Here is a 10,714-nt window from a genome sequence, read left to right as displayed (position 1 = left end):
CCTGTGGGAAGGGAAGGGCCCAGCACACCCAGCTCACCCCTCCCTATACTCTGGGTGCTGGGAGAGGTTTGGGGCTGACTCTGCTGCTTCTCCCAGGTTTGACCTGATGGGGTTGACTCCAGATGCACCTGAGGATGAAGCTGGGATCAAGAAAGCTGCAGAAAACAGTAAGAAACAGGAAAGAGGGGGAACCTCTGAACTCCTGGGTGCCTTTCTCTTGGTGGGACAGGGGGGGGATGTGTTCCTTCCTTTCTGCTCTCCTGTGATCCCAGCCCACCTTCTCCCTGGCTGAAGCCAAGTTTGGTCCCTGGGAGCTCTCCCTGATGTGCTGAAGGTCCTGTGCACCCCCCAGGCCCTTTCACTGACCCATTTCTTTCTCCTCTCCCAGTTAAAGCAATCATTGAGCACGAGATGAAGAACGGGATCCCCCCCAACCGCATCATCCTGGGGGGCTTCTCACAGGTGAGCTGAGCTGTGTGGGGGCTGTGGAAGAGCAAGCTGAGGGTTGGAACCCCCCTTCCCCTTCCAAAGACACCCCACAAAGGGACCATCAGTGGCAGGGAGGTGGGTGGGTGCCCCGGGGCTGTGGATTTTCCCCTCGTGGTGGCACTAACTGACCTTCCCCTTCTGCTGCAGGGTGGTGCCTTGTCACTGTACACAGCTCTCACCTGCCAGCACCAGCTGGCTGGCATCGTGGCACTCAGCTGCTGGCTCCCACTGCACAAGGCCTTCCCACAGGTACCCTGCGTGGCCCCGGGGAGGGTTGGTGGGGGTGAATTTCCCATTTGGGGTTTCACTGCAGTGAGCCCGGGGCTGCTGGAGGCACGAGGTGCCTGTGGTAGGGGCTCAGTCCTGCTTCCCTGCTCCTTGGACCTGGAGCCAGGTGAGGGCAAAGCAGAGATCAGGGCTTGGGCACCCATCTGGTGTGCACCTCAGGGAGCTGGTCCTGGGGGCAACGTGGGAGGAGGTGTCTGGCTGTGTGAGCAGCTCCCCAGGTGTCTCTGGAGGAGGGGAGCTGCCCTGGGATGTGCATGAGGACACAGATAAAGCACCTACCCCCTTCCCTGCTGAGGATCCCCTCTCCTGGGCACCCCTGAGCACTTCTTCTCTCCCTGCAGGCAGCAAATAACGGGGTGAACAAGGACATTGCCATCCTGCAGTGCCACGGGGAGATGGACCCCATGATCCCCCTGCGTTTCGGGGCCCTCACAGCTGAGAAGCTGAAATCTGTTGTCACCCCAACCAAGGTCCAGTTCAAAACCTACCCTGGTGTGATGCACAGTTCCTGTCCTCAGGTCAGTGCCTCGGAGCAGAGAGGAGGGGTTGGGGCTCTGGGGGGGCTGCTCACACCTCGGGGACCCTTCCCCAGCAGCGCAGGGAAGCGGCCGTGACCCTGAGCACACGGGGTGCTGGTGATTCCCTCTGGGATGGCTGCAGGGCCCTTCAGGAGCTCTGGAGTGAGAAGTTGTGTGCTCTCCACAGGAGATGATGGCTGTGAAGGAGTTCATTGAGAAGCTGCTGCCCCGGATCTGAGCTGAACCAACCCAGACTGTGGCAGGGGAGGAGGCCGAGGGCGCAGCTGCCGCTGATCTTTTCTTTCCCCACACGGAAGCCATGGCCCCCGCTGCCCCTCCAGCCCCTCTCCTCCCACCCTCACCTCCTCCCCAGCCAGGGCTGCCCCTTCTCTGGGAGCTGAGGTTGGGGCTGTCCAAGCAGAGCCTTGGCACAGCCTTTTCTCTCCTCTTCCTCTTGCTCTGGGGTGGTTTCTGGGGGGGTCACCATCCCCTCTGCACAGGCGGCTGCCCGGCGTGGCACGGGTAAGGGTTTGGGTGTTTTGGGTTTTTTTTTCAGTTGGGTTTGGTTTTTTTCCAACAGTATTAGGGGTGGGGATGTGTCCCAGTGCAGCAGGGACACAGGGCAGGGCTTGGGCACCCCATGGAGCTCAGCCCCTGCTCCCCCTCTGCCCTGGGCCCATCCTCTCCGCTGCTCTCGGGCTCTGCTCAGGCGATTCGCGGGTTTTCAATCAGAGCTCAGGAACCCGGGACTCTCCTGTGAGCTCCTCAAGGCCCAGGAGAGGCTCTGCTCTGGGCTGGTCCTGCCAAAGGCTGCCCCATCCCCTGGGGACAGCAGAAAGGCTCCCACAGGCTCCTGCACCTCCTCGCCCTGTCGCACACGCACACTCCGGCAGCTCCGGCACCTCCTTCAGATAATCGTCTCCTTCCTTCTCCTCCTCTTGTTGCTTTTACAATCTCCTCTTTGGCTCCGTGTGGGGGGTTCTCAAGGTTCTCTTTGGGCCCTCAGAGCCCCAGAGCATTGCTGTTTGCAGCTGCTGTCCCAGTGGCTTTGCCAGGGAGCCCACCCGGTGCTGGCCCGGTCCTTCATGTCTCTCTTGCTGCTACTTCTCCTTCCCTTTGGACTCGGGCTGGCTCAGGGAGGGAGAGGAGAGGTGAGGAGAGGCCCCTGGCCCCCAGGAATGGCTCCTGGCACAGCTGGAGGAAGCAGGTTTGCTCCCAACCATCATCTCACCAGCATCTCCCACCTGAGCACCGCTGTGCCCCATCCCGGGGGTCTCCCCAGGGTGAGGGCTGGGGGGGGGGGCTCTCTCACCCCTCCCGTGTACAATCACAGGTTTGTCCTCACCAAGGTTTAGTTGTCCCTTTTCAGGACCAGTGGCCTGGCCGTGCTGGTAGCCATGGCCGGGTCTGAAAGTGTCCCCGGGTGGGCTGCTGGCTGTCCCCTCCCTGTCCCCTCCCAGGCTCTCGCTGTTGAGCAGCGCTGTCCCCGGGCTGAGCCCCCAGCGCTGCGGGCACCCTGCGGGCTGCAGCTCTGCTGTCTCCTTAAAAAACAAACAAAAAAAAAGAAAACACGAATCAAATCACCAAACTCGCTCTGTCCCGGGGCTCTCGCTCCCTCCCGCCTTGGCTCAGCCCCCTCAGAGCTGGGGGGGGGGTGGCTAGTGGCCATTGGCAAGCTGTGGCCAGGCTGGCACCTCCCCAGCCGGGATGTGCAAAGCAATAACCCGCTCTCCGGAGAGTCGGATCTGTCAGACCATCCTCGGGGTGGTTTCTTGGGGTTTCTTTTTGGGTTTCATTCCTTAAACCCCCCCCCCCTTCCCCACTCCTCCCGTTTTTAGGAAGTTTTAAACCAGCAAAGCTGCCGCTGGCTTCAGGGAGGGGGGAGCCCGGTTCTTTCCCCTTCTTCTTTTTGGGGTTCAGTCCTGCTGTTTCTTCCACTTTTCTCAGTTTGAAAGCTGCTGTGTCCTCCTCTCCCTGCGCTGGGCTGGGGGGGAAGCAGCTCCCGGGCGGGCGGACCGAGTGACTGTGACCCAGAACCGAGTGGGGCGGGGGGGCCCGGGGCTCCTGGCCCATCCTGGGGCCTTGGTGGCCACACTGGTCCCTGAGACCATTCCTGTTCCCTCCCCCCCCATGAGCAGCGTGGGGCTGGCTGGGACCGTGCTGAGGACCCGGGAGGGAGAACAGCTTCTCCATTCCTCTCTCCAGCTTTTCTTTTCTGGTTGTTTTAGGATCTTTTTTTTTTTTTTTAGGGGGGTGTGGTTGTTTTGTTTTTTTTTTTCTCTTTTGTCTTCTTTGTAAATGTTTGGGGGGTTTTTGTGTGTGTGTGTGTGTGTTCCACAGAGTCAGAAACAAAGTCAAATAAATCATAAACCTCTCCCAGAGCTGAGCTGGCAGCGTTTGGGGCCGGGCAGGAGGAGCTGGGAGGAGCTGAGGGAGGTTTAGGGGGGTTGGGAGGGGGGCAGGTGAGCATCAGCCCCCCCAGGGAGCTGGTTCTGAGGTCAGGAGAACAAAACTGCCACTGAGAAGGTAAGAAAAGTTTATTGAAAAAGAAATCAAAAGCTCAATTCATAATTTAGTAGCAGAAGTTACAAAGTCAGCTGGCAGCAGCCGGGCTGATTGCATCACCAGTGCCTAAGGAAGCTGTTGGGAGCTGCCAGGAATAAAGAGGAGCAGTGTTTGAGAGCTGAGCAAAACCTTCTCCTGGGCAGCCTTTGGCAATGTGATTAGAGAAGTGGCTGCCACAGGCAACGTGGGGAAAAAAAAAACCTACAGGCAAGGTGGAAAAAAAAAACCCAGGCACCATGTCTACCAGCAGCAGGGAATCTACAGAAGCTCCTCCAGCTCAGCAGGAGGATGGCGGAGATGATGCTGGGTCCCCAAAACCACACCTGGGGAGCAGGGGAAAAGAGAGGGAGCCCCCAGCATCCAGCAGAGCTTGGTCCCAGGGGAGCTGGGCTGGGGGCATGAGCCACAGTGGCCTTAGAGAGATGTCTGGGGGAGTTGGGGGGGGGTCTGGGGATGCCAGAGGCCATGAGGTAGGTGCTCAGCAGCCTTCTCTGTGCCCAGGGCAGGGGCTGGGGGTGCTCCAGGCCTCCCCCCGGGACTGGGAACCTTTTGTGTTTCTGCTGTGTGAGATGCAAAGCACCTGGAGGAGGAGGGAGATGAGGAGCAGAGAGTCTGAGGCTGCTCCTGCCTTCCCCCCCCCAGGCAAGGAAAGGAGCTGGAGCTGCCCCAGGAGGATCCCAGCCCTGGGGGGGTGCAGGGCTTGACCCCCAGCACCCAGCTCAGTTCTTGCTGAAGCCCGTGGGGTTCTGTAGCTGCCACCTCCACAGATCCTCACCTGCAACAGGGAGAGGGTGAAGGTGAGGGGGGGTTGGAGAGAGGGGGGGGCAGCACCCGGTGTGGGGCAGCGGGGAGGCTCTTTCTTACACATCTTGTCCAGGCCCCGGGCAGCTTTCCAGCCCAGCTCCTGCTCAGCCAGAGCTGGGTCAGCATAGCAGGAGGCCACGTCCCCTGCCCGGCGCTCTGTCACCTGGTACCTGATCTGTGGGGACAGCAGCACCATGGGGGGGCTCAGCCAAGGCCCAGGAACCAAGAGAGCAGTGGCAGAGACTGCCAGGGACACAGGGACAGGAGATGGCTGAGGGGAGAGGGCAGTGAGGGCTAAAGGGGGGGGACAGTGGGGGATGTGGGGGGTGGCAGTGAGGACTAAAGGGGGGGGGACAGTGGGGGATGAGTGGGGGAGACAGTGGGGGGTGAGGGGGGGTGGGAGCAGCTGGCTCTTTGTCCATGACCCCCAGGCTGTGGGTCAGACCTCACCTCCCTCCCTGAGGCTTTCTCCATGGCCTGGACCATCTGCAGGACAGAGTATCCAGTGCCTGTGCCCAGATTGTAGATCTGAGAGGAGGATAAAAGCACACAGGTCAGCTCCTTGCCCCAGGGGAGAAGGGCCAGGCCCCCTTTAGCATCCTGAGGGCTGCAAGAGCCCACCCCTGGCCCAGCCCCACACCCCTGTGGGTACCTTGCAGCCACAATCCTCCTTCAGCTTCTTCAAAGCAGCGATGTGGCCCTTGGCCAAATCCACGACGTGGATGTAATCCCTGACACCTGTGGGGACACAGGGGGTGACCACAAACCCCTCCTGCTCAGGGGGCAGCTGGGCTGGGGAGCTGTGCTGGCAGCCCAGGGGGATGGGGCACCTCTGCTCCCCCCATTCCCCCACACACCCGTTCCATCTTCTGTCTTGTAGTCGTTCCCAAACACCTTCAGGAATTCCCGGCGTCCCACTGCCACCTGCACGGGGGACAGATCCACAAGAGCCCCCTCAGCCTCTGCCTCAGGCCACAGGGGCCCTCACAGGCTGCAGTGGGGTGGTACCTGTGCCACGTAGGGCATGAGGTTGTTTGGGATCCCTTGAGGATCTTCTCCAATCATTCCCGACTCGTGGGCACCAATGGGGTTGAAGTAGCGCAGGAGAACAGCGTTCCAGTCCTGGGGGGACACAGGGATGTGGCTGCCTGCTCACCCCCTACCCCCCCAGCATGCTCCAGTGGGGAAAAACCCCCTCAGTTCCCAGCCCCGTGCAGCCTGGGGCAGGTCCTTACCCTCTCAGCTTTGCAGAGATCTCGAATCATCTCCTCAATGAAGTATTTGGATTTGCCATAGGGGTTGGTGCAGCCCCCAACGGGGTGGTTCTCATCCAGGGGAAGGTATTTGGGGTCTCCATAGACAGTGGCAGAGCTGCTGAACACAATGTTCCTCACTCCGTGGGCTTTCATGGTCTGGGGAACAGGGAACAGCAACCACTGAGCCAGTGAGCTCCACACCCTCCAGTTCCAGCACTGGGAACACCCCTGGGAGAGGGCCTGGGGAGCACTGGGATCCCGGAGCAGGATCCCAGCCTGAGCTTCCAGGCTCTGCTGACCTCCAGCAGCTGGATGGTCCCGGTCAGGTTCACCCTGTAGTACTCCAGGGGCTTCTGCACAGACTCCCCCACGGCCTTCAGCCCCGCAAAGTGCATCACAGCTGAGAAACGGTGCTGCAGGGAGGGAGGGGGGGAAAAAACCAGCTTGGGGTTAGTGCCACGGCAGCAGCAGATCAAAACCCGAGGCAGAAAGCAGCCAGAAGGCTCCCCCAGGAGCTTCCCTCAGCCCAGCCCCGGTGGTTTCTGTGGCCCAGAGGAGTATTTGCTGCTCACAGCATCTCCTCAGCACTGCCCTCCCTTCTCCCTTCCACACCTCTGGGCTCCCACCCCTTTCTCACGCCACGGAGCCACCTCGGGGCACTGCAGCAGCTTTTGCTGTCACCTTCTTGAAGAGCTCCTGCAGCGCTGCCACGTCGGTGATATCCAGCTCCTGGAAAAGGATGGGCTGGTGCACGATCTGCTGCACCCTCCGGAGGCTCTCGGGGAGCGAATCTGCCCCTGGGGAAACGGGAGAGGGTGAGGGAGTGGGAGAGATCCCGGCAGGGGCTGAGAGGGAAGGGAAGGAGTGCTGGAGGTACCTCGGATGGCGTTGTGGAAGTTGTCGACGACGACGGGGACGTAGCCAGCCTGCACCAGCTCCAGCACGCAGTGACTGCCGATGTAACCAGCTCCGCCCGTCACCAGGATCTTCTCTGCCATGGTTCCCTGGGAGAGGAAAAATCCTGGAGGGACAAGGAGGACAGGAACAGAGACAGGGACAGGGACAGTGTCACGTCAGCACAGCCTCTGGGCACTCCCAGGCACAGCCCGCAGGTTCCTTTCGCACCTCCCGCAGAGGGAGGGTTTATCCGGCACGGGCACCAGCGGAAAAAAAAAACAAAAAAAAATTAAATTAACCAAACTTTGTTCTTCCTGTTCAATCCAGGCAAGATCCTGGTGTCACCCATAGCCTGGAGCACAAATCCCTCGGGGCTGATTCAGCTCCCAGCACAGGCTGGAGGGAGCTGAGGGGATCAGCGGGGTCTGCACCTCAAGAGGCATCAGCTCTGCCCCGTTCTCCCCATTCTCCTTCTTTTCCGAAATCCCCTTTTTTACACCATTCCCAGCCCTCCCTTCCCCTCCCCAGCTCTGGGCCGTCCCTGCCCTGCTCCCCGGGCTCGGGGTGCTGCAGACAGCAGGGACATTCCCTGGCACTGTCACCCCGGCTGAAAACCGGAGCGGAACCCGCGGCTGCTGCCGGACCCGGGCAGGGGGCTCCGGGGGAGCTGCAAACCCCCAAACAGCGCTGGAGGGAGCCCGGCCAGCCCCGGGGATGGGCACAGCGTTACCCCCCCCCCCCCCCTCAATGTCTGAGGGGGCCGCAGCTCCACGCAGGACGGGGAATCCCCGTGGGTCCCTCGGGAGTTACCTGAGGAGCCGGGCCCTGGGGTGAGCGGAGGGGCTGCGAGAGCCCCGGGGGGGCTGTAGGTACTCCAGGGGGTTGAATTGCCCTTAGGGTCTCTGCTGTGGGGGGGATCCCGTGTCCCCTCCCCCCCCCCCGTTTCCCCGCCGTTCCGGTCGCCGGGCGCTGCCCCGTTCCCCTGCTGCGGGCCCTTTAAGGGCGCGCCCCGCTCTCCCATGGCAACGTGACAGCTACGGGGCGGGAGCGAGGACAAAACACCTCGGAGGGCGAAGGGGTGGGGGGGGGGGTTTCCCACTGCTGTGGAATTCACCGCCAAATTTCCACGCAAACGGGACTGGCTCCCACCCGTAAAGAGTGGCCACGGAATACTCCTGCTGGCCCTGTCCTGCTTTGGGCCAGGATAAAGGGGATTTTCTGTAGAGAAGATAAACCAGGTGCCTCGAGTTGCCAGTGAGTGGGTGTGAGTCCACCTGTGCCTGGTTAGGACAGACCCCTTTTGGGCATGAGCAAGACCAGGGGGCCAATAAAGGTGGAACTGACACCCACAGAGAGCTCAGCTCACTCTGGTGTGAGGCATGGAGAGGCCAGCAGCTCGTTGAGCCTCAGGAGCAAGAAAGGCTCCTCCTGCTACAATTTTCTGCCTTGGACTCTTGCTTTCAGCTCAGTCTCTTGCCAGGAGCTGCACTGCTGAAATGAACAGCGAGGTTCTGTTCAGTGTCTGCTCTGGCACTGATCCCACTCCATGGGTATAGCTACAGCACAGCCAAGGACACTGCTCAGCTCTGAGGAACATTTTACCCTCCAGAAGGAATAAAGACAGAATTGGCTGGGTTGGAAGGGACCTCAGAGCTCATCAAGTCCAACCCTTGATCCACTCCCCCCGTGGTTCCCAGCCCATGGCACTCAGTGCCACATCCAGGCTCTTTGGAAAGATCTCCAGACACGGAGAATCCACTCCTTCCCTGGGCAGCCCATTCCAATGCCTGATCACCCTCTCCAGAAAGAAATTCTTTCTCATCTCCAACCTAAACCTCCCCTGGCACAACTTGAGACCCTGCCCTCTTGTCTTGCTGAGAGTTGCCTGGGAAAAGAGCCCAACCCCCCCCTGGCTCCAACCTCCTTTCAGGGAGTTGCAGAGAGTGATGAGGTCTCCCCTGAGCCTCCTCTTCTCCAGCCTCAACACCCCCAGCTCCCTCAGCCCTTCCTCACAGGAATTCTGCTGGATCCCTTCACAGCCTCCTTGCTCTTCTCTGGACCTGCTCCAGCACCTCAATCTCCTTCCTGAGCTGAGGGGCCCAGAACTGGACACAGGACTCAAGCTGTGGCCTCACCAGAGCTGAGCACAGGGGCAGAATCCCTTCCCTGGACCTGCTGGCCACGCTGTTCCTGAGCCAGCCCAGGATGCCATTGGCCTTCTTGGCCACCTGGGCACACTGCTGGCTCCTGTTCAGCTCAAGGGCCCCACAAAGGGTCCTGGATCCCAAACAGGAAGAGTGAGCACTGAAAACTTTTTCTGGCCCTAATCCTCCCATGGAACCCTTCCCACAGCAACCCAACAATCAGGATTTGGGTTTCTTTAGCCACATTTTAACCCTCAGCCATTCCACCCCCTCGGCTGCTCTCCCACCTTTGGGGAATTTGCCTCTAAAATGAAAGTGTGACCACTGAAAATGAGTCTGAAAAAACGACCTGAGGGACCCCAAAATCCGAAAACACCTGAATCAAAGTGTAAAGTGTGTTCCTAAGCTTAGGATTCATGCACACTCGTGAGGAGCAGGAGGATGATCCGGGTACAGAACCTTCCCAGGATGAAGGTGAAGGATTTCCAGTCTCCTGTGGAAAAATGGGAGAGAAATCAATGTTCATGGCACTTCCCATCTAGAAGGAAAAGCAACTTTTTGTTCTCCTCCTGTTCGGTTTCACTCCGATGTGGCAGGAATGAGGATTTAGGATTTAAGGAGAAGTTCGGGGGGGTTCGGCTCCACCGGTCCCGTTCCCATCCCACCATCCAGGAGCAAAAAAAACCTTCGGCAAAAAAAAACCTGTCGGGTTTTGGTGCCCTCTGATGGGCACCCAGAGAGGCACTGAATAACCCGGGGGGTTTGGAATATCCCTGGGTTACCCAGGGCTGGGTTGGGTGATGCTGAAAATCCCAACCAGCCCACAAGGACTCAGCTCCCAGGGCTCCAGGTCCTCTCCTCTCCATCCCATCCAGAGGTTTTATTCACTCCAGGACCTCCCAACCTCTCCTGCCCAGGGTCTGAAGGTGTGAATAGGAGAAGGAGGATTAAACCCTTCCCAATCCCATCCCTGGTGCTGGGATGAGAACCCCAAAGAGAGCTGGAAATATTCCAAGCAGTTTCTTTGAGGATTTCCAACTCTTGGGGAGAAAAACTCAAAGGAAAGCTTTAAAACATCACAGGAGTAGGGATACTATTCCTTTGCTACATGGAATTATTGGATGAGCACAGCATGAGCCTGTGGATTACTACCTGGAGTAATTAACTCTTCATTTAAAACACTGAGGAACTGGGAAGGCAATCCTGGGATGTGTGGGGTTGTCAGCTCCGAGTGCTAAAATTATTTCATCCCCCACCTCAGCCTCAGAAAATACAAAGAGATTTCCCTTGGGAAACTCGGGGTTTGTGCTGTTTGTCTTCTCACATCTAAAACTTTGGAGTCTGCACCAGGCCCCATTTTCTTGCCCCATGAAAAGGGCTGGAAAGTCCCTGTCCCTTTCCAGAAGGAACCCAGAGCCTTCAACATGAAACAGCTCAAGGATCAGAGGTGGTAATGGAGACCCCAGTGCTGGCCCCATGCTGGTGGGCTCTGTACCCCCTTTTAAGGCAGAGGCCTCCTCAGGAGGGGGTGCACAGCTCCCCCCTTACCTCACCACCCCCTTTCCACAGTGCTTCTGCTCCAGAAGGACCCTTTTATCCCCCCCCCAACCCCTGCATCACCTCTCTTGCCTTGCCTTGATCACCCACCACTCCCCATCACCCCCACCCATCCCTCCCAATCACCCCAACCTCCCCATCACCCTCACCAATCCCTCCCCATCACCCCAACCTCCCCATCACCCTCACCAATCCC

The 10,714-nt window shown here is 59.2% G+C and overlaps 2 protein-coding genes across 2 annotated transcripts; one reads left to right on the top strand and one right to left on the bottom strand.

Moving 5' to 3' along the window:
* Positions 1-78: 78 nt before the first annotated feature.
* Positions 79-3,488, top strand: LOC103532663 (lysophospholipase 2). The gene is made up of 5 exons (XM_030468538.1): positions 79-167; positions 389-462; positions 637-738; positions 1,119-1,295; positions 1,483-3,488. Exons 1-5 carry the CDS (start codon positions 107-109, stop codon positions 1,531-1,533), a joined length of 465 nt encoding a protein of 154 aa, XP_030324398.1. The 5' UTR covers positions 79-106; the 3' UTR covers positions 1,534-3,488.
* Positions 3,489-3,814: 326 nt separating this feature from the next.
* Positions 3,815-7,822, bottom strand: GALE (UDP-galactose-4-epimerase). The gene is made up of 11 exons (XM_030468537.1): positions 7,628-7,822; positions 6,798-6,941; positions 6,602-6,717; positions 6,220-6,333; positions 5,900-6,076; positions 5,673-5,786; positions 5,522-5,588; positions 5,317-5,402; positions 5,115-5,192; positions 4,725-4,839; positions 3,815-4,635 (listed from the first exon to the last, which is right to left on the bottom strand). The coding sequence occupies exons 2-11, from the start codon at positions 6,916-6,918 to the stop codon at positions 4,580-4,582; spliced, it is 1,044 nt and encodes a 347-aa protein (XP_030324397.1). The 5' UTR covers positions 6,919-6,941; positions 7,628-7,822; the 3' UTR covers positions 3,815-4,579.
* Positions 7,823-10,714: the final 2,892 nt, after the last annotated feature.

The sequence above is a fragment of the Calypte anna genome, unplaced genomic scaffold (assembly GCF_003957555.1).
Source record: "Calypte anna isolate BGI_N300 unplaced genomic scaffold, bCalAnn1_v1.p scaffold_150_arrow_ctg1, whole genome shotgun sequence".
Taxonomy (NCBI): Eukaryota; Metazoa; Chordata; class Aves; order Apodiformes; family Trochilidae; genus Calypte; species Calypte anna.
Note: the sequence above shows the minus strand (reverse complement) of the source record. Positions and strands in the feature narration are given on the sequence as shown.

Coding starts and splice junctions, on each gene's coding strand:
- GALE (XM_030468537.1), bottom strand. CDS start 6,918: ATGGCAGAGAAGATCCTGGTGACGGGCGGAGCTGGTTACATCGGCAGT. Junction 5,403..5,521: donor CAAGACAGAAGATGGAACGG/GTGTGTGGGGGA, acceptor GTGTCCCCACAG/GTGTCAGGGATTACATCCAC. Junction 5,193..5,316: donor AGGAGGATTGTGGCTGCAAG/GTACCCACAGGG, acceptor TCCTCCTCTCAG/ATCTACAATCTGGGCACAGG.
- LOC103532663 (XM_030468538.1), top strand. CDS start 107: ATGGGGTTGACTCCAGATGCACCTGAGGATGAAGCTGGGATCAAGAAA. Junction 463..636: donor TCCTGGGGGGCTTCTCACAG/GTGAGCTGAGCT, acceptor CTTCTGCTGCAG/GGTGGTGCCTTGTCACTGTA. Junction 739..1,118: donor TGCACAAGGCCTTCCCACAG/GTACCCTGCGTG, acceptor CTCTCCCTGCAG/GCAGCAAATAACGGGGTGAA.